General features: G+C 41.4%; 1 protein-coding gene across 3 annotated transcripts in view; it reads left to right on the top strand.

The window, feature by feature from the left end:
- Nucleotides 1-8,601: 8,601 nt before the first annotated feature.
- Nucleotides 8,602-26,582, top strand: part of BMT2 (base methyltransferase of 25S rRNA 2 homolog) — a 78,802-nt gene continuing 60,821 nt past the window's right edge. The window contains exons 1-2 of one of the 3 annotated variants that reach the window (XM_045576071.1): nucleotides 8,795-8,933; nucleotides 16,078-16,164. Coding sequence is in view for 2 of the 3 variants with exons in the window: in XM_036424722.2 (XP_036280615.1) it covers nucleotides 8,774-8,933 (160 nt within the window). In the remaining variant the exon portion in view is untranslated. Of the gene's footprint in view, nucleotides 8,934-16,077; nucleotides 16,165-26,582 lie in introns of all 3 variants that reach the window. The other 2 variants (XM_036424722.2, XM_036424713.2) reach the window with 2 other exon arrangements.

Genomic DNA, 26,582 nt, shown 5'->3' with positions numbered 1-26,582 from the left:
CAGTTTTTATGTATTACCACTTCAATTCTTCATGCCTATGTTTCTCCCTTGCGCTATTTCTTCTTCTCATTACAACAGTCTCTTTAGCATTTTTTGCAGTGCTGGTTTGGTGGTGATAAACTACTTTAGCTTTTTGGGGGTCTGGGAAGCTCTTTATTTTACTATCTAATTTTGAATGATAGCCTTGCTCTATAAAGTACTCTTGGTTTCAAATCCTTGCTTTTCATTAACTTGAATACTTCATGCCATTCCCTTCTGGCCTGCAGAGTTTCCACTGAAAAATCAGCTGATAATCTTATGGAAGCTCCTTTATAGGTAACAAATTGATTTTATCTTGCTGCCTTTAAGATTCTCTCTTTGTCTTTCATTTCTGGCATTTTAATTATGTGTTTGGGCATGAGGTCTGTTTTGTTTCTTCTTGCTTGGGACTCTCTGTGCCTCCTGAACTTGTGGCTTTTTTTTTCTTTTCCAAGTTAGGGGAGTTTTCTGCTATTATTTCTTCAAACAGGTTATCTAGCCCTTTCTTACTTTCTTTACCTTCTGGCCCTCCTATGATGCAACTATTGTTATGTTTCACATTGTCCCACACTCCCTTAAGCTGTCCTCCTGTTTTTTAATTGTTTTTTTTTTTTTTTCTTTTTGGTTCTCTGATTGAGTGATTTTTCCTACCCTGTCTTCTACTCCACTGATCCAATTCATGGCTTCCCCTAATCCGCTGTTTATTTCTTCCAATGATTTCTTTATTACAGCTATGTCATTCTTCATTTCTAACTGGTCATTTTTCAAAGTTTCTATATCTTTTCTCATGCTGCTGAGCAACCATGTAATTATTTTTCTAAACTCTATATCTGAAAAATTTCTAATCTCTATTTCATTTAGCTTTTTTTCTCTTGTTCTTTCATTTAGGTCTTATTTTTTATCTCCCTATTTTGTCTGCCTCTCTGGGTTTATTTCTATGTATTCGGTAGATCTGCTCCAACTCCCAGTCTTCTTTGTAGGGCCTCTAGTACAAGGCAATGTCAGAAACTGTTCCTGACTGTCCCGGAATACCATTTGGGTAGAGCTATTAGTAATCCACAGCTGTGTCTAAGTACCTTTGGAAAGGACCACGATGTTTACCAAGATCTGTTTTTTCTATCCCAGGTCCAGAAGCAAATCAGGCAAGGACTCAAAGCATACAGAGAACCACCTCTGCCTCTAGTTTGTTATTCTCAGTCTCTTAACGATCATCAGGCTATATAGTATAGCAAGGAGTAGATTCCACAGGGAGGCACAAGATATTTTCCCACAGAATGGGGCAATTACTCCCTCCCTAGGCAAAAGCTGCCTTGATGCGAAAGGTCTACCTGAGAAAGATGTCCTCTGCAGTATGGAGGAATGATGCAGTATGGGGGAACGACTCAGCACAGGAAACTGGGGTGGAACCCAAGAACCCTCAGCCCTAGATTCTCCTCACACAGCTCTAGTCACTCTGCCAGAGCCCAAGGTGAGTGGCTGCACACAGAATTTTGTGCATTGGCCCTTTTAGAGGGTGCCTGCATCTTTAGCTATCTCTCCCTGGCAGACAGCAAATCCACTGTAATGTGGGCACCCTCTTCTGAGCTCTGGTGCTCTGAGATGGGGAGCCCAGCTCAGGGTTTAGAGTTCTCAGTGAGAACTCCCCACAGCTGAGGTATCCCCCTGGAGCTTCAGCTGCTGTCTGTGGGAACCCAGCCAGCCTTCCTGTGCCTCTGCATTTTCTCCCAGTCTCTAAGTGGTCTCCACTTTGTGTCCTTGGTCATAGGGTTCTCACCAGCTCGTCTTTAGTTGATTATTTAGTATGGCTTTTCTATATTTTAGTTGTAATTCCAGTTTGGCCTTGGGAGAGTATCGGTATAGCTTCCACTTAATCTGACACTATTTTAGAACCTATGATTTTATTCTTTACCCTCAGGAAAAACAATACAAACTCATTAAAGCCTTTGCTCATTTTCTCATTTCCTATCAATTGGGGTAATTGCTTTCTACACAAAAGCCAGTCTCCTCTTAACTGGCTCATTACCTTGAGATAAAGGTTTTGAAACTTCTTCAAACTGTAATCACTGAAGTGGCCTAAAAAGAAATTACTTTTGAATATGCTGACACATCTGTAAGCCAAGATATTTTTTAAATTCAATTCATTGTTTTCCAGATCCAATTTATTCCTTGTCAAGTTATTATTTGCACCATTTTTCCTGTCTCACTGTCATGGTACATTTATTACTCTCTGAGTCATAATAGTGGCAACCATACAGAGCAGTAAAAGACAAAATGAGTTAATGTGTTCATTACAGGTCTCTGTATTGATAGAGCTAATGTGAATCAGAAAAGGGATATGATTACCGATCCTCTAGTTTCCTCTGCAATTGAAGACAATTTGGTTAGTAAACATTTCCAATCATTGTTTTCATGCTAACTAGTTTTATCTTTGCATTTTCTAGGTTTACATCACTGCTGGTGAACATCCTAAAACGAACCTTTGCTTCTTTGAATCAGTGAGAAAAGCCAAAAGATATGAAATAGAAAAATATTTCTAAGTAATAAAATAAATGAACTCATAACACATAATAAATATTTTTAAATGTTTTATTGCTTTGAGAGAGAGACTGGTTTGTTGTTCCACTTATTTATGCATTCATTGGTTGATTCTTATATGTGCCCTAACTGGGGATTGAAGCTGCAACCTTGGCTTTTCAGGATGATGCTCTAACTAACTGAGGTACCTGACCAAGACCAGAGAATGAGTAATTTAAATTCTTCTTTGGTGGTATAGGTAAAGACCTCAAATAGATTCTTAAAAGCATCTACATAAATTCAAGACATACATCACTATAAGTAGAATAATATCGCCTAAAAAGAATTAAAATGCCCCAGTGTACAACCACCATATCTATCAAACATTTATTTAGCACATATTACATAAGGGACATTGACATAGACGTGGGCCTTGGTTTGTGTTTTCTGTGAGCATACTTTGGGTTGAGGAGAATTTTTGCATATACCTGTCCAATTTTCCCGACACTATTTATTGAAGAGACTGCCTTTGCTCCACTGTATGCTCTTGCCTGCTGTGTAAAAACTTAATTGACCATAAAGGCATGGATTAATTTTTGGGCTCTCCTTTCTATTCCACTGGTCTGCATGCCTGTTCTTGTGCTTGTGTCAGTCTGTTTTTTTGCGTGTGTGTTTTGTTTTTGATTTTTTTGTTGTTGATAATCCTCACCTGAGGATATTTTTCCATTGGATTTTAGAGAAAGTAGAAGGGAGGGAGAGACAGAGAAATATCAATGTGAAAGAGACACATCGATTGGTTGCCTCTCACACAAGCCCAGACCAGGGCCAGGGATGGAGCCTACAGCCAAGGTACATACATGCCCTTGACTAGAATCAAACCCTTGACTCTCAGTCTGTGGGTTGATGCTCTGTTCACTGAGCCAAATCAGCTAGGGCAGTACCACTCTATTTTGATTATAATGTTCTTGTAATAAAGTTTGATATCTAATATTGTGATACCTCCAACTTTTTCTTTCTTTCTCAAGATTGTTGTGGCTATTCAGGATCCTTTTGTTTTCATATGAATTTTTTTGAATATTGTTTCTGGATATGTACAATATGCCATTGGTATTTTAATAGGAATTGTGTAGAATCCATAGATTGCTTTCGGTAGTAATTTTAATTATGTTAATTCTTCTAACCCACAAACATGTATATATGCTTTCACTTATTTGTATATTCCTTAATTTCTTTCCTCAATATCACATAGTTTTCAAAGTGCAAGTCTTTTAGCTCCTTGGTTAAATTTAGTCCTAGGTGCTTTACTTTTTGTTGCTGCAATAGTAAATGGGGTTGTTTTCTTAATTTCCATTTCTGATAGTTTGTTATTGGTATATAAAAATGCCATTGATTTCTGGATATTGATTATGTATTCTGCAACTTTTATAAATTCACTTATTAACTCTAGTAGTTTTTCTGGGGAGTCTTTAGGGTTTCCTATATGCAATATCATGCCACCTGCAAATAATGACAGTTTTACTTTCTCCTTTCCAATTTTGAAACATTTTTTCTACTTCTTGTCTAATTGCTATGGCTTGAACTTCCAGTACTATGTTGACCAACAGTGGTGAAAGCAGACATACCTATCTTGTTTCGAATCTTAAGAAAAACACTTTTAATTTTTGCCCATTGAGTATGATGATGGCTATAAGTTTTTCATATGTGGATTTTATTATGTTTAGGTATGATCCCTCTATTCCCATTTTGCTGAGAGTTTTTGTCAAAAAAAAAAAAAGGAGCTGAATTTTGTTGAATGTTGTTTTTTTTTTTGCATCTATTGATATGATCATGTGATTTTTTAATATTTCATATTCTTTATGTGATATATCATGTTTATTGATTTTCAGATATTGCACCAATCAGGAATCAAAGGTACAATCCTTTGATGCATGGGAGGACACTCCAACCAACCAACTGAGCCACTCAGCCAGGGCACATAATATACTCACTGAATACAGCACCAAGTCTCCTTCCCACAGTGAGTCCCTCTTACCATCAATTAAGACAATTATTTTACTTAAATAGATAATCCCTTTACTGTTTTTTCTACTGCCTTGACAGAAGTCTTTTGCCAATATTACTAATTACACTGGAGGAAGGTTATAAGTATGAACTGTGGTCTATGGCCAGTTGCCATAATTCTCCTAAGGAAAAAAAGTTTTGGTGTTTCTCAGGACATGTTAACTCTTGCCCTATTTGAATTAATGCAAATGTAAAATAAAAAACCAGCTATGTAATTTCTATTTATCAAGTTACTTCTCAAGAAGCTGTGAAATTAAAAAACAAAACAAATGTAAAATATGGAGCTCTTCAATTTGCTTTAAAATTGACTAGTCTTAAGTTTTTTTCACTTACTCTTATAGTATTGATATTTAATGCTAAATATTATGCCAACCAGAATATCCAGATAAGAAACAACAGAAAATTCCCACATTTCTTAAAAATGGAGACCTTTATAAAATCTCATTAATGAGTTTATAAATTGTGATACTCATATTTGGTACAGGTGCAATGAAACAGACATTTACACATACTGCTGAGGGTGACATAAACAGGTACCATCTTTCAGAAAAGGTGATTTGACAGTATACATAAAAAACCTTAACATGTTTTACACTGACTCAAAACTTTGCCTTTTAGGAATTTAGTTTACTAAAATGTATGAGAAATAGATATTTTTGCATTAGGGTATTCATCCAGCATTATTTGGAATATAGACAAACTGGAAACAATATAAATATTCAATAGCTAGGAATTGGTTATTGAAATGATAGGCTACTTATATAAGAGATTACTATACAGCCATGAAGAAAAATCCCATTTGAAATATTGTACTTAAAAGCAAAGGAAAAAATGCTAACAGTTGCTATATCTCAGTGGTGAATCTCCAGGTGAGTTTTACTTTTTTTGTGGCTTTATTGTGATATAATTGACACATAACATGGTGTAAGGTTAAGGTGTGCATGTGTTGGTTGGAAACTTTATAAACTGCAAAGGGAATGCCACCATAGTATCACCTACAGAGTCAGTAGTTACCCTTCCTTTTTTGTAATGAGATTTAGGATCTACTGTCTTAGCACTTTTACCCTCTTTATGCCTTTCTGTATTTTCCAATTTTCCTTCAGTGTACCCTTTAGTTTGTAAAAAGCACTCAAAAATTCATTTGCTGGCAGTAGCATGGAGGAACATATTTTTTAAAATTACAGTTTAGTACAAATGAAATTTAATGTTTTCTTTACTATAATTTTAACATATAAATATTTGCACCTCTTCTTGACTCCCATATATATTAAAATGTGGAAAGAGCCAAAAGTCCCTTTTCCCCCCCCAAATGAAATCTCAGATAAGACCACCATATTCTCAATTTAGTAAGCCCATTTGTGAAATTTCTCTTCACAATTATAATGAATTCTTCACTGTGCCTGTAGGAAAACATCTTCCATCTTTTAAATTCCATCAATCTGCCTAAACCTGTTTGGCTCAGTGGACAGAGCATCGGCCTGCGGACTGAAAGGACCCGGTTCGATTCCAGCCAAGGCATGTACCTTGGTTGCGGGCACATCCCCAGTAGAGGGTGTGCAAGAGGCAGCTGATCGATGATTCCCTCTCATCGATGTTTCTGGCTCTCTATCCCTCTCTCTTCTTCTCTGTAAAAAATCAATAAAATATATTTTAAAAATAAATAAATTCCATCAATCTTCTCCCTTCACCTCCTCTCTCCTGTTTATCCATGTTCTGGAGTCTGTATGTAATGCTTTTTTTCTTCAAGGTCTTCATTATTCAGAAGTTTCCATATAAAACAGCTGTGAATGTTTCGGGTCTATTTGTTGAAATAGGATTCTAGGAACTCCTCTAGAAGGGCTGGCTCAGATGGCAGAAACACAGCGTAGGCTTCTCCCTAAGGTGCCAAATGCATGAGAGGACCCTGTACAGAGATGGTACAAATCTAGTTTTGTTTTAATTGGAACCCAGGTAGCCACCCGGAGGCCTTCTAAGCAGGCATCCTCGTTTTCAGGTCTCACACATGTAACCAACAACTGCAGTGGAGAACACAATTCATTAAGAGCTCTCAGCCATCCAATCTCTGCAGCAACCTCAGTACCACTTGAAGAACTAACTGCAGAGTCTACTTCTCTTTGCAGAGCGGTGTTCCACCTTTCTGGCACAGGAGTAAGCAACCACACTCCCCATGAGCTTCCTAAGCAAGAAGCGGGGGGTGGGGAGGAACAAGTTGCCAAACCTACTTAGGCACACTCCACAGAGATTAACCCACCAAATTAAAGGGCAGGGGTTCACCCAAGTCAACTTTAAAAGGGTTCAGAGTTCTGTCCTGGGTGATGTGGCTCAGTTGGTTGGGCATCCCCCGTCCCTTATGCAATGAAAGGTTGCAGGTTTGATTCCTAGGCAGGGCACACGCCTGGGTTGCAGGCTCAGTCCTCTGTAGGGGGCTTAAAGAAGGCCACCAATCAATGTTCCATTCTCACATGATGTTTCACTCTGTTAACGTAAGAACATCTACAAACCTGTAAAGAATTTTTGTGAGTTTATTTGAGCCAAACTGTTGACAACTGCTGGAAAGCAGAATCTCAACACATTGGGATAATGTTCGGGAGAATGGTGGTTTTTTTTCACCTACTTCTCTACATTACAATAAAAGGAAGAGAGGTAAGTGGGCTGCATGAAATCCACTGGTGACGATTAGGGAGGTCACCAAAGGGGAGGTAGGGGGGACGGGGCCTCTGGGATTTGATAAAAAGTAAAATGATAGATACAGGCTTCTTCACACAGGTGAGTCCAAGAGAGTAACAGCCAACAATTAACACGATAACAATAGCAATGAAAGAAATTGTGGTCACCAGTCCAGGTGCCAAGGACTTTGGTTGTGCCCTGAGGGGTCTGGAAAAAGGGAAGTTACAAGTTACCTTGACATTGGCTGGCCTAATTACAGTGAAGACTGACTTATCAGGGAAGAAGCTAGCTAAGGACGTGACTATTCAGCCATAGACTGCCTTTAGTTTAAAAGTTTTATTTCCAAGCCGCCACGCAGGCGTTCCCTGATTAGTCAGGTCAGCATGTGGCCGTTTTTGTCCACATCTACCTCTACCTTCCTCTCTAAAAATAAAAAATAAAACTGAAAAGAGAAAATAAAGTGTCAGAGTTCTGATGCAAATTAGCGCATGACAGTATTCCTGTGGTTCCAGAGACACCATAAAAGTTCTTAAAAAAGAAAATTGTTTTTTTACAGAGAGGAAGGGAGAGGGATAGAGAGTTAGAAACATCAATGAGGGGGAATCATCCATCAGCTGCCTCCTGCACACCCCGCACTGGGGATGTACCCTGCAACCAAGGTACATGCCCTTGACGGGAATCCAACCTGGGACCCTTCAGTCCACAGGCCAACACTCTATCCACTGAGCCAAACCGGTTTCAGCCATAAAAGTTCTTGAGGGCATCATCTGTTGTTGCTTCTCTACTTCCTTTCCCTCGCTCCCCTCATGGTCTATGGCTTTTCCTGGTCCACTCCTTTCCCGTTTTGGTTTTCTGTCTTTCCCCCAGCACTGATCCCCGGAGGCGCTGGCTGTGGCCGGCCCGTGTACTCAGTCAGCACCGGAAGCCATCCCTCTCCCGGCGCCGAAGCAAACTGCCGCAGCCAGTGACAGGGTGCGGCGTGGACTCGGGCAGAGGACCCTAGAGCCTCATCACACCCCAACACAACCAGCAGGCGGTGGACGTGACAACCTTGACGTCAGAGTGACGTCAAAGCCAAGCACACGCAGACGCGCAAGCGCGCGGCCCCAAGCGCCTCTCCGCGGTCTCCTCACGGCGCATGCCCACAAAACCCGGGGGCGGGGCGGGGAGAGAGGCGGGGCGGGGGCGGGGCTCGCTGCTCCCGCCCCCTCAGCTGCTCTCGGCTCGCCAGCCCCGCCTCCTTCAGCCGCCACCCCCCCCCCGACGCGAAGCAGCGCCCCCGCGCCCTGGCGCCTCCGCATTGGCTCGTGGCCCTGTCCGTCACACCCAGCCCCCCGCAGCCCACCAATCAGCTCTGCGCGTCTGGGCGAGCCTTGCCCTGGGGCCGGACTCGCGCCGCGGCTGGAGCCCCGCGGCCTCTTTGCTCGCCGCCCCCGCTGCGGCCGCCTTCCCCTCCTCTTGCGGCGGGAGGACGTCTGCGCGGCCGAGGGGCGGCGGCGGCGGCGGCGGCGGGATGGAGCTCGGGGCCGGCGGCCGCGGCGCCGTTCGCAAACACGGGGCAGGGCCCGGGAGCCCCCCGCCGCCTGAGGAGCAGGAGCGGAAGCGGGAGCAGGAGAAGCTGTCCGGGGTGGTGAAGAGCGTGCACCGGCGGCTCCGCAAGAAGTACCGGGAAGGTAAACAGCTGAGGGGGGACGGCGGGGGCGGGGGAGGACGGGGGGGAAAAGGGGGAGCTCGTCGCCCCAGCCCTTTACCACCTCTGCCCTCCCCCGCCCCCAGGGGACCCCATTCCTATCCGAACGCCCGCCCCTGGGTACGCCGCTCGCCCAGGCCCGGACCCCCTCCCCGAGGCCCTTCTGGGGAGCTCCAGGCCTGGTGGGAACCCAGCCCGCCCCCCGCCCCACCCCAGCCCCTAATGGGCCCGCGATCCTCCTCGCCTCTCCCGTGCACCCTCACCGGGGAGCTGGAGGGCTCGCTGAGAGAAGGGAAGCCGGGGCCGCAGGTCCGGTCCCTCTAGCGAGGCGGCCGGAGGGAGCCGCGCGCCGGGCCAGCCTGTGGATTCGCTGCCGGAGCCGCCTTCCCGGGCTCCGCTCCTGCGGGAGGCCGGGCCTCCGAGGCAGCCGCCGCCTAGCTGCTCCCTGGACTTCAGGTGCCTGATCTTCGTGTCTGTTTAGGCGGAGGACGAAGAGCTCTTGGGCAGGTTCTCAACACGGCTTAGCTTTTGGCTCGGCATCCCGAGGACCGTGCTCTGGAGAAGCTGGCAGGCGGGGACTCTCCTGGGGGACACCGTAAGCGAAGGAAGAAGTCTTCGTAGCTTTGCTTGTGCCGGAGGAGTGTGTATGGTGGGGGTCCACAGTTGTCCTTGGCGTTTTAAACATAGGCTAATTTACAGAGCTATCCTCCTATATAACAAAAGCCTGATATGCTAAGTGTCCAGTCAGTCCTTCAGCCAGTTGGGGTAATATGCTAGTGATATGCTAAGGCTGCTGAGCTGCTATGATGTGCGCTGACCACCAGGGGGCAGATGCTCTGACTGATAGGTTAGCTTGCTCTGTGAGGTTCTGGCTGATTGGCCTTGAGCAAGATGAGCGGGACATGTTCTGGAGCCTTCCCGCAGTCCCTTTGTGGCTGGCCAACTTTTTGTGTCTCTCCCTGGTCCTGATCATGCTCTGGTGGAGTCCCTTAGCCTGGCCTGGGCTCTCTAGCAATTCCGGACCCCCTACCTAGGGGGATGTTGGAGAGCTGGTTTCCCAGGATGGCAGATCCGTCACTATGACATGCACTGACCATCAGGGGGCAGACCCAGATGGTCAGTTAAATGCAGGAGCTGCCCCCTGCTGGTGAGTGTGCTCCCATAGGGGGAGCACTGCTCAGCAGAAGCCAGACTTATAGCTGGCGAGCACAGCGGCAGTGCCGGGAGCCTCTCCGACCTCTGTGGCAGTCAGACATCCCCCGAGGGCTTCCGGATTGCGAGAGGGCACAGGCCGGGCTGAAGGACACCTCCCCCCACCACCACCAGTGCACAAATTTCGTGTACCAGGCCTCTAGTTTTATAATATACTGACTGAAAATTCCCAGATTTTCTGTATGCTCAGGAGAAGTTTTAAAGATCAAAATGAGGGATAATTCTCTACTTGCTATGGATTAGCTTAATTGCAAACTGAAAAGTTGGCAGTCTTTTGGTGTTGATCTTATACTTAATTTAGCATTAGGAGCAAAATTATGAGTTGAGGAAACAAATGAAAGATCATGTTGATCTAGAAGATTAATACTAAGTGTCTTTGTTCCTTTGAATATAGTTGAGATATGTTCTATTTTCAAACTCTTTAAAGTCAAAGTTTCCTTCCTGGGCAACTCAAGCCACGCATTTTATGTAGCTACTTGAATAATAGTCTCAAAGAAGGCCTACAGTTATTGTTTAGTAGATAGCAATAGAAACATCAGGTATAGTTCTTTTGGAATTTGTTTTTTTAAAGAATGTTTTAAACGACAACCCACATTTATTCAATAAAATGACTATTTACCAAAGCAACCATTCTTGATATTCAGAGAATGAACTTATATAATGGCATTCAGGCCTGGCCAGCATGGCTTAGTGGTTGAGCATCAACCTGTGAACCAGGAGGTCAGGGTTTGATTCTGGGCCAGGTCACGTGCCTGGGTTGTGGGCTCCATCCCCATTGTGACGCCTGCAGGAGGCAGTCAATAATTGATTCTCTGTCATTGACGTTTCTGTCTCTCCCTTCCTCTCTGAAATTAATTAAAAAAAAAAAAATGTCAGTACAGATTCAGCACAGATTTTTATGTTTGGAGAAATAAGGAAATAAATGGACACACTTCTTTTACTTATAATGCTATTTTGTACAAATTTTAAAAAGTATATCTTTTAAAGAAAAAATGTCTGGCATATAATTCAGTTTCCATGTTTACCTTATAATAATTTTATTATCTAATAAAAGTGTAACACCCTAATTGACTGTACCTTCACTATGCCCACCAGCCAGTTAGGGGCAAGTACTGTATGCAAATTAACCCAACAAAGACGGTGGGTTAATTTGCATTTGCAAGCACCCAGTGGCTGGGGTTGGGGCAATCAGCACAACCCCAGCACTCTGGGCCTTTGGGCAGCCTGGGAAGGCAGAAAGGCGGCCCCAGTCAGAGCGAAGGTATTGGCAGCAGCCAGGGGAAGGAAGGCCCATTCTTGCATGAATCTTCGTGCATCAGGACTCTAGTATATTCATAAATGCATAGGTTTCACTTAACAAACTGCTAATGTTTAATGTTTTCAAGTGTTGTTTATACTTATTTTCCACATGTTGAGACATGTCTATAAACTTGAATATTAACCAAGGGAACACTGGTTACAATGACAATTGGTAATTGGAAGTTACTAGAACAAAAAAGGTACATCTGTAATAATAAAAGCATAATATGCTAATTAGACCAGAAGTCCTTCTGGATGACCTTCCTGACCAAGCGGGGGCTGCAAGGGAAGCCCAGGTCCCAGGTGCCAGAGGGAAGCTGGTGCTGGCAGCTGGGGAAGGAAGGTCTACTCTTGCATGAATTTCGTGCCATTGGGCCTCTAGTGTAGTTCATAAGTGAATGATCTGGTGTGCTTCTGAGGAGGTCAAGTCCTGGCGATCTGTAAACCTTTGAGACTGTTCTTTAGGTATCGTAATGCCCTGAATTTCACCAGGGATCTAGACTTCTCCAGGCTTTATCCCAGTGGTGTACAAAGCCCCATGAGTGACTTTAGCAACATTAAAGATCCCAATGAGCATGCCTTCCTTCCTTTATTTCTGATATGTAGGCCAAATCTCAGTTATGATTTGAAAAAAATCTGAAAAAGTCTGATGGCAATTTTCAGTGTTTTTTTTTGAGGTCTTACTATTGTTATAATACTGATGGTCCCCAGTCTGAACGTATATTGTACATGTTCATTTGCAAGTCAGCTATGGTCATAAAGTAATATAAATGGGGCTTAGGTGCTTTACACAGGCCTACTTAATCAGTAGCATACATGAACCTCTACTACCAATAACTGGAAACTGCACTCCTTTTATAACAATACTAGAGGCCCAGTGCGTGGATTCACGCACCAGTGGGGTCCCTCGGCCTGGCCTGCGGGGCTGAAACCGGCTCTCTGAGGGGTCCCAGATTGCAAGAGGGCGGATCTCGGGTGATGTGATGCACCCCAGAATCGGGCTCCCTCCTCTCTGGTTCCGGGTGTGTTACCCATGAACCTCAGCTGCCAGGTCACTGCAGCTTGGCAGCTCCTGTGTTGAGTGTCTTCCCCCTGGTAGTCACTGTGTGTCATAGCTACTGGTCGGACAGTCACTTAGGCTTTTATATATGTAGATATATATAGAATCCTACCAGAAAATGCAGTGAAAATTCCAGCTTAGAATCTTGGAATGTTAGACTAGAAGGAACCTTAGCATTTGTTATTGATTCAGGAATGGCTCATCAGTAACTTCATCTGAGTGCCTTTTAGAAACCTGTGTTCCATTTCAGATGTACTTTTTCAGAATCCTTGTTTTTGGGGCCTGGAAATTTGTCAGCCATATTTTGGGGTGGTGATCTAAACTGATTCCTTCCCCTGTGTGAGTGAACTGAATCCCCAAAATATTCAAATAACTTGCTTGAAGTCTGAATAGCACATAATTAACACTGTACATATTTTATGAGAATAATAGCCTTGTCTTCTCAATTCCAAACCTAATTGTGACTCCAAATGTTGGTGGAATGGGAGGGAAAATGGGAAGCAGGAAAGTGGCCCTAGAATTTGTGTTAGGTAAAAAGATATAAATTGATGGGTATGGGGCAATCCATTGGATAGCTGTGATTAGCTGAGGCTGTGGAGAGATTGCAATCTGGGAAGAGATTGCAGGGAAGGAAATAAATTGGGATAGAATGAAGAAGGCAGCAAAACATTTCCTGGATAGTAAGGACAGGAACGAGAACTGAATAATGAGTGTAGGCTTAGATATATAATTTTCCCTTCTCTTATTTCTGGTAGTGGAATTGAAAATGAAGCAGGAATAAGAATGAAAATAAGATTTTCCTGCTGTGGTAGGAAAAGATTTCCCTCCACCCTTCCCAATCCATTTGTGCAACTGATGCTTATTGATGTAATGAGCAGTCTTGGGGTACTGGATAGTGGATAGACTGGTGGTAAAGACTAGCAAGTAGGTTTAATGCACTCTTCTTTGACCTTTTCCCCCCTCTCTGCTCCATATTGCTGCCTGTCTTGTGTTGCTACTTAAAGGTCCTTTGTCTGTATCAGGGTAAAGTGAGAATTGGAGGTAAAGTTAGTGTTTCAGTCAGTTCTGTTATCTGAAGTAGTTGCCAAGAGGAAATGGTAAGGAAATGTCTAGCAGTAGTGAAGAGAAGGAGTGTTTCTGGTGTCAGCCATTTGTAGATAAGGGGCAGTCTTTTAGATTGAGTGTATACAGATATGTGTTTTCTATCTTTGCTATGAAGAATTTAAAAATAAGACCTCCATGTAAATAAAAAATATTTTAAATATAAGTTTATATATGTAGATATATATAGAATTAAAAACTAGCTGTTTCTTATTAAAAAGCTGTCTTATTAAAAAGATTAGAGGCCTGGTGCATGACATTTCTCAGCCTGGCCTGTGCCCTTTCACAGTCCAGGAGTCCTCAGGGCTATCCAACTGCCCAGCTTAGGGGAGCTGGCCTAAGCTTTCAGTCAGATATCCCTAGTGCTGCTGTGAGCCTGGATTCTGGCTGAGTGCAGTCCTCCTGTGGGAGCACACTGACCACAAGGGGGCAGTTCCTGCATTGAGTGTATGCCCCCTGGTGGTCATTGCATGTCATAGCAATTAGTCATTCCACTGTTTGGTCAATTTGCATATTAGCCTTTTATTATATAGGATAGCTTTTTAATAAGAAACAGCTAGTTTTTCTTTTCATAACTAATTGAGAACTGTAGTGGGGACAGTATATTTTCAGTTGTTTTTGTATGATTCCCCCCCCCATAATCCTAGTTACAGGCACCTCTCACAGACACCAGAGAAATGGAGAGGTGCTATGGGACAGCATCCAGAACTGGAGGGAGAGGGTTGTCCTCAACTTCTTGTCCTCTTGTACAAATGAATTTAAATGACAAAACTCCATTTGATTGCATTGTGAAAAGCCAATTTATTAAAACAATTTAAGCAAGCAAAATTATTAAAGAAGCAAGGCAAGCAAATCTGTTTTATTTCATCCAGCTCAGAGCGCAGATGGACTGCTCCGGCTAATCGGAAAAACAGATGTCTGGTGCAGGTTCAAGGAGGTATATATCTTCCTGTCTATAGGTTTCAAAGATTCTTTTGCTGAATATCTTGGTATAGATTAAGTCTCAAAATACCTTTTTATTCCCAAAATTCATAAGAGGCAACTGGCGATTTTATCTTCCCATACTACGAGAAGATAAAATCTTCTTTTCCCTTTTCCCTTTCTCCTTTCGCTCTCCTTTCCTTCATTCTTTCCTTACAGAGGCTTTTTTAACCATTTGCTCTCAGTGTACTTGGCTGAGGAGGATAATGGCTTGTTATCTGTAGGCCAGTTGCACATTCCCCACACTGTCTGGCCTTGTTTTAACTTTCCTGTCAGAGTCCCCAGTCCTTGTGCCCTGGAATTTTTCTAGCTTCTTATCCTGAAACGCTAGTCACATAATTCTGTTAATGTAATGAATGTTATTATGCTTGGCACCTTCTCTTTTTCCAAAGTAAAAATTTCAAGAAAATGTAAAAGCTGTGGTTGTTAGAAATGAAAGTATGATCTTGATTCCATTTAGTTTTGATTTTTTTAACCTGTCTTAAGAATATATTTACTGTAGCAAATTTCATCAATTTATTTAGTCTCTGAATTTACTCATTTTATATGCCTAACTGATAAAATCAATTCATCACATAAACCCATGCAGTTTATTAATTAATCAGAGAGAAATAAAAGTACATGTTAACCTGGTAGCAGTGATAAGTATTCTCAAGGTCATGAGATTATGGCTGATCTTTATTCTCCTTTTCTGCATTAAAAAAATCATGTTTTTTATAGCACTGAAAATACAAAAATAGTTAAATAAGACTGATACTGAAGCAGAAAAGGGAAACACAGGATTGGTTGGTTCTAAAGACTAAATCCAGAAAAAAATTGTGGAATCGAACCCAGGACTCTTTAGTCCACAGGCCAATGCTCTATCCACTGAGCCAAACCAGCTAGGGCAAGATTACCCATTTTGAGCAGCATTTTAAGACTCAACAACTAAATAACCAAGTTTAGATGTTTAATTCTTATTGATTTTTAAAATTATTTTTCATAGTTTGAGACAAAGGAAGAAAAATATATTTGTAATTGATTATTCTTTAGCAGACACTTAAAACGAGAGTTGGAGAAAGGGAAAATCTTTTGAATTAGAGATACTTTTAAACTAAACCCAAAAGGTCTAAAAATGAAGGAATGAATGTAATGTTAGTGAACTGCCATTCTAACAGATTAAAAAAATGAAACGAGTTTAATAATCAATAACAATAAAAGATAAAGGGAAATGTGACTGATAAACTGTCACTTCATTTAGGAGCACAAAGTATTATAGTTAAATTTGATTTTGTTATTTTTAGTTTTCTTTGTATTAAGGCATCTTTTTAGGGAATGTTTTACATTTCAAAAGATACAGTAGAAATAAAAGTATTGGTGTAGATCCTTTGTTTTGTGGGGAAAAAGTAACAACACGTAGTGGATCTCAGTTTTAATTCCATCTTAATATCAACTATAGAACTTTGTGTAACATGTATCTCTATTGTTTTAAAAGTTTTGTAGATTATACAGTGGAGGTATTAAGGAACACTGAGCTAATAAAGGACTGTATATTAGAGAAGGAATCTAAAAGAAAGATCAGGTAAGAGACAGAAATATGATTTAGAGTTTATAGCATAAATAAATAACAATAGTGATCATGAAAATAGACAAAAAGACTTTCTGAAGTTCAGAATGAGGTGTTTTAGTTAAAGTAAAGAGGAAGAGTCAACGATGATGTCAATATTTCTTGCCTGGGAAAATACAAGTAGCCATCACCATCCAGTTTGAAAATGTGTGAGTTGGGACGGGGGCAAGGAGAACAGAGTGGAAAGCAAATCAGCCTGTCCTAAGAAAAGTGGTAATGATTTAGTATCTCTTAGAAATGTATTGGAAACCTTCTCTTTGGAAGTTGAAGCGTTGATGAAGACAGATGAACTGACCAATGAAGTGATAATGACATATAACTAAGGACAGATCCTTAGAAGACACCAGTGTCCAATTTTATATAAATAAGTGATCTTTTTCTACCTTGTGCTCTCATAGCATAGCTATTCTTATTGTTTTTATCTCTTACCAGTTCATTTGTCTGTCTTTCCCCCTAAACTTAGTTCCTTGAGTAGGACTCTGCCTTTTATCGTTGTTCTAGAGGCCCAGTGCATGATTTCTGCGGGATCAGGCTGAATCTGGCTTTCTGACATTGCCCAAGGGATCCTGGATTGTGAGAGGGTGCAGGCCAGGCCAAGGGACCCTACCAGTGCACTATCGGGGCCAGAGAGGGACGTGGGAGGTAGGTCAGCCAGGGTGGAACTGTGGGAGGGCTCCAGCGCATGTCCAGCCCATCTAGCTCAGTCCTGATCAGCTGGACCCCAACAGCAATCTAACCTACCAGCCGGAGCGTCTGCCCCCTGGTTGTCAGTGCACATCATAGCGAGCGGTTGAATGGTCTTAGTATATCATTAGCATATTATGCTTTGATTGGTTGAATGGACAACTGGACACTTAGCGTATTAGGCTTTTATTATATAGGATTTTATAGGATTCCTAGTACCTAGAGCCATGCCTCATAGATTTAAGGCACACATACGTAAAAGAAAGAGGTTAACATAGATATTTCCTATAGTTTAATCTTTTATATTCATAACTTTTAGGTTTTAACATTTGGATATCATTTTTTGTAATAAATTTATGGTTATGTCTCCTTAAATTGAGTATGTTAGATTAATGTTACCCTTTTTAAAATGGCCCACATTATCATTATGAATAATATTCAATTTTCTGTATATAAAACTAAAATTTTGAGAATATAGATATAATAAAATACTTTGTTAATAAATTTCTGATAAATGTTTGTTGCCTTATTTTACGTATACTGTGAATTTTATTTCTTCTTTTATCTGCTATTCCCCCTTTCCTAACCATTGGTTTCTATATACCAGTGTCAGCCAAAGATTTAAAAATAAAGTTTTGCCAAGTTAATCTCTGTGCTTCAATTTCCTTATCTATAAAGTAAAATATCTGCTTTAAAAATGAGATAAAAACAATGGTACAATGTGTGTCTCTGTGTGTTAGTATTAGAAGATGGCAATAGTTTTTTGAATATATGTAAATTTACTTACATTCTAACTTAACAAAAAAGAAATTGAAACGCCAATATTAATCTAAATGTTGTAGATGAAATTTATATTAACTGTAAAATTCAAACACTTGAGAACAGTTTGTTTAAACTGTACTAATTTATTCTGCTTTACGTGCAGATATCGTGAAGTAAGGGTTATTTTAGAATAGATGGCTAATCCCCGTTACTTTAGAGGGAGGGGTGTCTGAGTATCCCTTATTCCCATTAAGATAAAAATTCCTGTACTCTATAGAAATTCCTGTTCCTATTTATACCGAAATTAAGTCCCAGGGATTGTTCATAAATCCTTTGTTTACATTAAACAAGTGATTTGTGTGGTTGTACACATATTGGTAAAGTTTCACGAGGGTATAACAGATGTTGATGCCATTGATTTCTTGCTTTTCTTGATTCTTTTCATTTCTCATACAGAATGTGTTCAAAGAGTTTTACATGTTGAATTAATGATTTTTATCATAAATATGTATATAATAAGAGTGCTCCTAACATGGAAGATATATCATGAGCCAAATTGTGTTTGTAGATACTAAGTTTTATCAATGCAGTATTTTTTTGTATTTTAAAAAAATTAAATTTGACTCTTCAAGTTGTCTCTCGCCTCATTGCTTTTATTATTTCACCAGATATTAGCGCTTACAACCTTACTATAGACCTGTGATTGTGAACCATGGCTACAAAGTGGATTCATTCAACTGGGGAGTATTAAAATAAATGATCAGTTCCCACTTCAATTAAATGGAAATTCTGGATGATTCCATTGTGCAGCCAGAATTGAAACTATTGCTAGAAATCTAACAAATAATACTGTTGCAGGGATTAAATAACTGCATTTCACTGACAAAAGACCACTAAACAAGTGGCTAGTGGAGTTAGTGTATTTTGCTATAGTGCAAAGCTTTGTTCATATTCTTGGAAGTTTATCAATTAAAAACTCAAAGAGATGCAAAGTGGTTTAATGTTTAGAAGCATAGACTTTGGAATTTGACTGCCAAGTTTGATGAGTACCCTTGAGAAGGTGACTTAATCTCTTTGTACTTCAACTTCCTTATCTGTTGTTTGTACCTTAATGGGTTGGTTTTAGCATTAAGTGAGTTAATGCTTGTTAAGAATTTGTCAAAATTCCCCTCTGCAGTACCACAAAGAAGGAAACTTGATTCAGTGTAAAACAGCTCAGTTGTGATACAGCATGGCCGTGAGGTGGCTCTGGGTCCAGGTCCCTTTTCAGTTAGCTATCCTTGTTCTGCTCTGGTCTGTTCTGTTGTCCCCTGTGCTGGTCTGCTTTTTTCTGCCCTGCCTCACTCTGCACTGCTCTTCACTTAGGGAGTCTTCTGTCTTTGGTGGAAAGGGAAAGGGTGCTCTCTGAACCAGAGGGGAGCTGGTTTATATAGACAGAAGTCCCTGTCGCTGGTGCCTGATTGGTCCATTCTCATGCAAATGAAGACTTCAGATCTTCCCAGTTTGGTCCAAACGGCAATGTCTTGATTGGTCAGAACGGAGCTGCTCCGATTGGTCAGTAAAGATGCTAATGGGGATACAGTTGCACAGCTCCAGTTAGACAAGGTATGTCTCAATCCTGTGGGTTGAAATAGGATTCCAGGAACTCCCCAAGGGCAGGCTCAGAAGCAGAAACACAGTGTAGGAAGGCAGTTCTGAGCAGAAGGAAGGCAGCTTAGTGCAGGCTTCTCCCTGAAGTGTGGTTTGGGTGAGAGCCCCTTTTTAGAGCTGCTAGGCTCTGGTTTTTGTTTTGTTTTTAACTTAAGGTCAATTAAGCCACCAGGAGCCCTTCTTACTAGGCAGCTTCTTTCTCAGGATTCACATATTTAAAGCAGCATCTGGCGTTAAATTTGTTAAATATACAATTTAAAAAACAACAGAGGGAATGGCTTAGCTTGTTGGAGTGACATCCTGTATACCAAAAGGTTTCAGGTTTGATTCCCGATAAAGGCACACACCTAGGTTGCAGGTTCCATCCCGTTTGCGGCACATAATGTTACTTTCTCTCCCTCTCTTTTCCTCTCTCTCTCAAATCAGTAAACATATCCTCAGATGAAGATTAAAAAAACCCACAGAAAACAGGTGTATCGGAAGCCTGGGATGCATTTAAGGACTATAACATTGAAGACTGAGTGATCTCTGGAATTTCTACCAGGACTGTTCTGTAGTCTGCTCTCTAGTATTAGAATGACTGTCACATTTTTTTTTTTTTTTGCCCCCTTTTGCTTCCTACATTTATAAGTTTTTATGTGAAAGGTCTGACCTTTTTAATACATTTGAATATTGGTTATCCCCACCCCTTCTCCCCCGCCCGTCAGAGAAATGACTGGATGTAAGAAGTGGGTAGATATTCAGGTGGTTTCTTCATTTGATTCTCAAGAGCTGCTTCAACACAAAACACCTTGGATATTTTGTCCCACCTTGAAGTGTGTCACTATATCAGGTGTTCAAGAATGCTAAGAAGGCTGGTCTGTGTGTGATTTAACTATGTTATGAGACAATCTGGTCCTGAACCCTTGTTTTAATGCTTTGGGATAGCTGCTGAACTTGTTTCTACTTGGCTATGAGGTTCTCTGTTTACCTAATATTAGAGGAAATGACTTTTAAAGGTTCTTTAAACTTGAACTTGATAATCTGGTCATCTATAGATAATGTATCTTGCAGCCTGTATTTGGTAATATGCCTAAATAAAAATCATATAAACTGTTCTGAATTTATAAAAGTTCAAGACTTATTTGTGATACTCAGGTAAATCTTTTAATTTTTTAAAAGAGAATTTGATGACCCTCAAATTTAATGAAATACAGTTTTTAGTTTATAACTTTTATAATGCATCATTTTTAAAAATTAAATTTATTGAGGTACAATTTTAGGTACAACTAGAGGACCTGTGTACATCATTCCTGCACTGTGGGGGAGGGATCCCTCAGCCCAGCCTGCGCCCTCTCACAGTCCAGGACCCTTTGGGGAATGTCTGACTGACGGCTTAGGCTTAGGCGTGATCCCCTTGGGCGTGATCCCCTCACAGAACAGGGCTCTCACAGTTTGAGACCCCTCACTCCTTACTGCCTGCCTGCAGCAGAGGTGGAAGAGGCTCCCACTGCCACCGCAGCGCTGGCCAGCCGCGAGCCCGGATTCTGGCTGGGCAGCACTCCCTCTGTGGGAGCGCACTGACCACCAGGAGGCAGCGCCTGTGTTGAGCGTCTACCCTAGTGGTCAGGGTGGGTCATAGTGATGGGTCATTCTGCCATTCAGTCGATTTGCATATTAGGGTTTTATTATATAGGATAGGCTGCATCCATTTACAATGTATAAATCAGTGGGTTTTGCCAGATGTATACGCCTATAAAACCATTACCAAAATCAAGATTCGGAACATTGCCCTAACTGCTTTGGCTCAGTGTATAGAGCATTGATCTTGGACTGAAGGGACCGTCCAAGGGCACATACTCCAGTTGCAGGCTCAGTCCTCCAATGGGGGGCATGCAGGAGGCAGCCTATCAATGTCCTCTCTCATCACTGAAGTTTCTCTTTCTCTCTTTCTTTCTGAAATCTATAGAAGTATAATTTTTAAAAAAGGTACAGAACATTTCCTCATGCTCCAGTTAGTCAGTCTTTGTCTCTACTCCAGTTTTACTAATCTCTTGTTATTATAAATTTGTCTTTTTTTTTTAGAATTCTATTGCATGGAATTATGTAGTATCTATTATATAGCATTGTATACCTTTTAAGAACTAAAATAGTACAATGTTAATCTATAGTATCATGATTCATAAGGCTTTAAATCACCAAGAATAATAACATGCTATTATCTTAAACTGGCCTCACATTTATTCTGTGCTTCACATCTTTTTACCTTCTGTGCTTCACATCTTTTTAAAATGAGAATTAGAATAGAGTTTTTGTAAAAACATTAATCTTAGAACAGCCTGTTTATGTTTTTCACATATAAGTACTTCCTTACTTATTTAGCGTTGTTACCAATAATTTTACCTTAAGCATATAGATTTTCCAAAAAGATTTATGTACTGTTATCAAAGAATTTAGTGGAAGTGACTGCACTTGGAATGCAAGTTTTTCTTTGACTGTAATGTGAAAAGAAAAAAAAACAATTCTAAATCATCTTAAAACAGTGAATAAAGTCTCCAGAATATTGACTCTGAACCTATTGCTTTTTTAAACCTTGTAACTTTTTTTGAGAACACTATTTTGAAGTATTCAAGTTTTACTGCATTTTCATCACTATTATCTGTTGACAGTTACCAACTGTAGTTTGAATTTAATTCTAGCAACTTACTGGATTTGTTTGTAATTTTGGTGTTTCCTATATTATTTGGGCATGGCGAAAATATAAATACTTTTTTCCCATTAATGGGGAACCATGATTAAATTCTATAGTTTATACAAATTATAAGTCAAAAGTAGTCTTTGCCTTTCTAATGGGAGAATCATGCCTGGTTTTAACAGACAGTATATATAAATGACAGTACTGTTGTAACTATGGCAGTTGCATATATGGGTGAATTATAAGAAGACCAAGGAGGAAGCAGATAAATTCTCTTGATTAATATGTGAGTTCAGTTTTGTTTTGTTTTTGTTTTTCAGTGTGTGTTTTTAATTGAATTGTTGGGGTGACATGCTTTTAATTATTATTGGTTCATAAAATCTTCACGTTTCAAGTGTCCAGTTCAATAAAACATCATCATTATATTGCCTTAGGTGCCCATTGCCCGAAGCAAAGTCTCTTTCCATCCCCATGTATCTGCCCTTTGCTCTCCTCTATCTATTCCCATCCCCCTTTCCCTCTGGCTGTGACCACACTCTTGTCATATATCCCTATATATGTAGTAGCACAAAATTTGTGCCCAGAGCACAAAATTTGTTCATGGGAGGGGGTAGTGTCCCTCAGCCCAGCCTGCACCCTCTCCAATCTGGGACCCCTTGGGGATATCCCTCTTGTAATCTGGGACCACTGGCTCCTAACCGCTCACCTGCTTGCTGCCTGCTCGCTCCCAACTGCCCCCCCTCTGCTGGATTGATTGCCCCCAACTGCCCCTCCCTGCCAGCCTACTTGCCCCCAACTACTTTCTCCCCACACCACCACCCCCACCCTGCTGGCCTGATCACCCTCAACTGCCCTCCACTCCTGGCCTGATCACTCCTAACCACCTCTGCCTTGGCCCTGTTACCATGGCTTTGTCCAGTAGGTCTGGAAGTTCTACTCTAATTTCTAGTCTAATTAGCATATTATTCTTAGTATAGACTAGAGGCCTAGTGCATGAAATTCGTGCATGGACGGGGTGTCCCTCAGCCCAGCCTTCACCCTCTCTAATCTGGGACCATTTAGCCTCCTGCTTGCTCTGAGGCTTCAGCCATTTCTGTTTGGCTTCCTCCTCCATTGCTGGGGAAACCCAAGCCTCCCTCGTGCTCTCCGTGGTTGTAGCCATCTTGGTTGGGTTTATTTGCATACTCACTCTGATTGGCTAGTGGGTGTGGCTTGTGGGTATAGTGGAGGTATTGTCAATTTGCATATTACTCTTTTATTAGATAGGATATTTTTCTTAATTCTTTCGCCTTCTTTCATCCAGCCCCACCAAAGCCCCTACCCTCTTCTTGACAGCTTTCAATCTATTCCCTGTCTATGCCTCTGTTTTTATTTTGTCAGTTTATTAATTAGGTTCCACATATAAGCAAGATTATATAGTATTTGTCTTTCTCTGACTGGCTTATTTTACTTAGCATAATAATCTCCAGATTCATCCAAGCTATTGCAAAAGGTAAGATTTCCTTCTTTTTACAGTCCAGTAGTATTCCGTTGTGTAAATATACAATAACTTTTTTACTCACTCATCTACTGATGGGCACTTGGGCTGTTTCCAGATCTTGGCTGTCCTATACAGTGGGTCTTAAGGTTACTTCAGAGATCTGTTCCTATGGTGCAGCGTAATGCAATTTTCGCCATAAGTCAGAACCCACCTACATAGTGCCTACATCACTCACATATAGCACATACATAGCAATAATGAAGTGAAACAGTAAAAAAAAAAAAAAAAAAAAATTAAGGAAAGATAACAATTCCCGACCTTTACTTGTGATAAATAAATAATAAAAAACATAAAGCACGTATGTACATACATCAAAATGATGGATTTTTTTTAATATATAAGTAAATGGGAGGTGGCAACTAACCACGAAATGAGGTAAGTTAAGTCCTACGTAACTCGAGGACTGCCTGTATAATAAAAGCCTAATATGCTAAGTGACCAGTGACTGGTCGACCTTTCAACCAATTAAAGTGTAATATGCTAAGGCTACTCAACCATTCGCTATGATGTGCACTGACCACTAGGGGGCAGATGCTCTGACCAGTAGGTTAGCTTGCTATTGGGGTCCAGCTGATAGGGACTGAATGACACAGGCTGGACATGCCCTGGAGCCCTCCCATGGTCCCTCCCCAGCTGGCCAACCTCGTGTGTCTCTACCAGACCCCAATCATGCACTGGTGGAGTCCCTTGGCCTGGCCTGCGCCCTCTCGCAACCTGGAACCCCTCGGGGGATGTCGGAGAGCTGGTTTCGGCCCAATCCCTCAGGCATCTATAATAATAAAAGCATAATATGCAAATCAATCGAACACCAGAATTACCGACCAGATGACCTTCTGGAAGAAGCTGGGGCTGCGAGGCTGGGGCAGCTAGGGCTGTGAAGGCCTACTCTTGCATGAATTTCTTGCATTGGGCCTCTAGTTATAAATAATGCTGTAATGAATATAGAGATGCATATATTTTTTCTAATTTTTCAGTTTCTTAAGATACTAGAGGCCTGGTGCATGAAATTCGTGCACAAGGGTGGGGGTTAGGGGATGTTCCTCAGCCCAGCCTGCATCCTCTCCAATCTGGGACCCCTCGAGGAATGTCCGACTACCTGGTGGGATCAGGCCTAAACAGGCAGTCAGACATCCTCTCACAATCCATGACTGCTGGCTCCCAACTGCTCGCCTGACTGCCTTCCTGATTGCCCTTAATCATTTCTGCCTGCCAGCCTGATCACCCCCTAACCACTCCCATGCCAGCCTGATTGATGTCTAACTGCTCCCCTGTCAGTCTGTTTGCCCCCAACTTCCCTCCTCTGCCAGCCTGGTCACCCCTAACTGCCCTCCCCTGTAGGCTTGATTGCCCCCAACTGCCCTTCCTTGTAGGCCTGGTCCCTCCCAACTGGCCTCCCATGCTGGCCATCTTGTGTCCAATTAGGGGCAGGACCTTTGACCACATGGGGGCAGCCATCTTGTGTATTGGAGTGATGGTCAATCTGCATATTACTCTTTTATTAGATAGAATAGAGACCTGGTGCATGGGTAGGGGCTGACTGGTTTGCCCTGAAGGGTGTCCTGGATCAGGGTGGGGGTTCCCTTGGAGTGTGGGGCTGTCTGGGAGAGTGGTCTGTGCTGGTTTGCAAGCCAGCCACGCCCCCAGTGACCCAAGCAGATGCCTTGGTATCTGGAATGTATTTACCTTCTACAATTGAAACTTTGTAGCCTGGAGGGGAGCCAAGCCTTCTACTGGCTCTGTGATGGCAGGGGATTTATTTATCTTCTATAATTGAAACTTTGTAGCCTTAAGTGGAGGCCTGGGCCAGCCAGGGTATGTGGAAAGCATGGCTTCCTCTATGACCTGGGAAACCCTAGCCTCCCTCCTGCTTTCTCTGTGGCCGCAGCCATCTTGGTTGAGTTAATTTGCATATTTGCTCTGATTGACTAGTGGGTATGGCTTGTGGGTATAGCGGAATGATGGTTAATTTGCATATTATTGTTTTATTATATAGGATATTCTCAGAAGAGATCACTGTATCAAGAGGCAGTTACATTTTTAATTTTTTGAGAAAACTCCATGTTTTCCACAGTGGCTGTACCAGTCTGAATTCCCACCAACAATGCAATAGGATTTCCTTTTCTACACATCCTCAACAGCACCTGTTTGTTGATGTAGTGAAAATAGGCATTATAATAGGGGAGAGGTGATACCTGATTGTGGTTTTAATTTACCTCTTTGATGATTAGTGACATTGAGCATTATTTTCTTATGTCTATCTTTGTGTCCTCTTTGGAGTCGTGACTATTCAGGTCCTTTGCCTTTTTAAAATTTAGTTGTTTGTATTCTTGGTATTTAGTTGTACAAGTTGTTTATTGGCAAATGTGTTCTATTCAGTGGATCCCTTTATTATTTTATTGACGGCTTCTTTTGCTGTGCAGTAACTTTTTAGTTTGATGAAGTCCCATTTGTTTGTTTGTTTGTTTGTTTGTTTTTCTTGCCTTAGGAGACATATGGGCAAAAAATATTGCTACAAGAAATGTCTGGTCCAGGTGGCTTGGCTCAAGGGTTGAGTGTTGACCCGGAGGTCAGGTTGAATTCCAGGTCAGGGAACATGCTTGGGTTGCAGGCTTGATTCCTAGTGTGAGGTGTGCAGGATGCAGCCATCAATGATTCCCTCTCATCGTTGATATTTCTATCTCTCCCTCTCCCTCTCCCTTCCTCTCTAAAATCAATAAAAGTATATTTAAAAGAAAAAAAATGTCTGAAATGTAGTGCCTAGAGTATTTATAGTTTTACAAATAACATTTAAGTGTAATCCATTTTGAATTTATTCTTGGGTGTGGTGTAAGTTGTGGTCTAGTTTCATAACTTTGCTCTATCCATCCAATTTTCCCAACATCGTTTATCCCATTGTATATTCTTGCCTCCTTTGTCAAATAGTAATTGACCATAGAGACATTGGTTTATTTCTGTGTTCTCTATTCGGTTTCATTGATCAATATACTTGTTCTTATGTTAATACCATGCTGTTTTGATTACTATGGCCTTGTAGTATAGTTTAGTACCTCCAACTTTTTTCTC

Source organism: Pipistrellus kuhlii, unplaced genomic scaffold, assembly GCF_014108245.1.
Source record: "Pipistrellus kuhlii isolate mPipKuh1 unplaced genomic scaffold, mPipKuh1.p scaffold_m20_p_10, whole genome shotgun sequence".
In the NCBI taxonomy this organism is placed as follows: Eukaryota; Metazoa; Chordata; class Mammalia; order Chiroptera; family Vespertilionidae; genus Pipistrellus; species Pipistrellus kuhlii.
The sequence above is the reverse complement of the archived record's forward strand: the minus strand, read 5'-3'. Positions and strand labels throughout refer to the sequence as shown.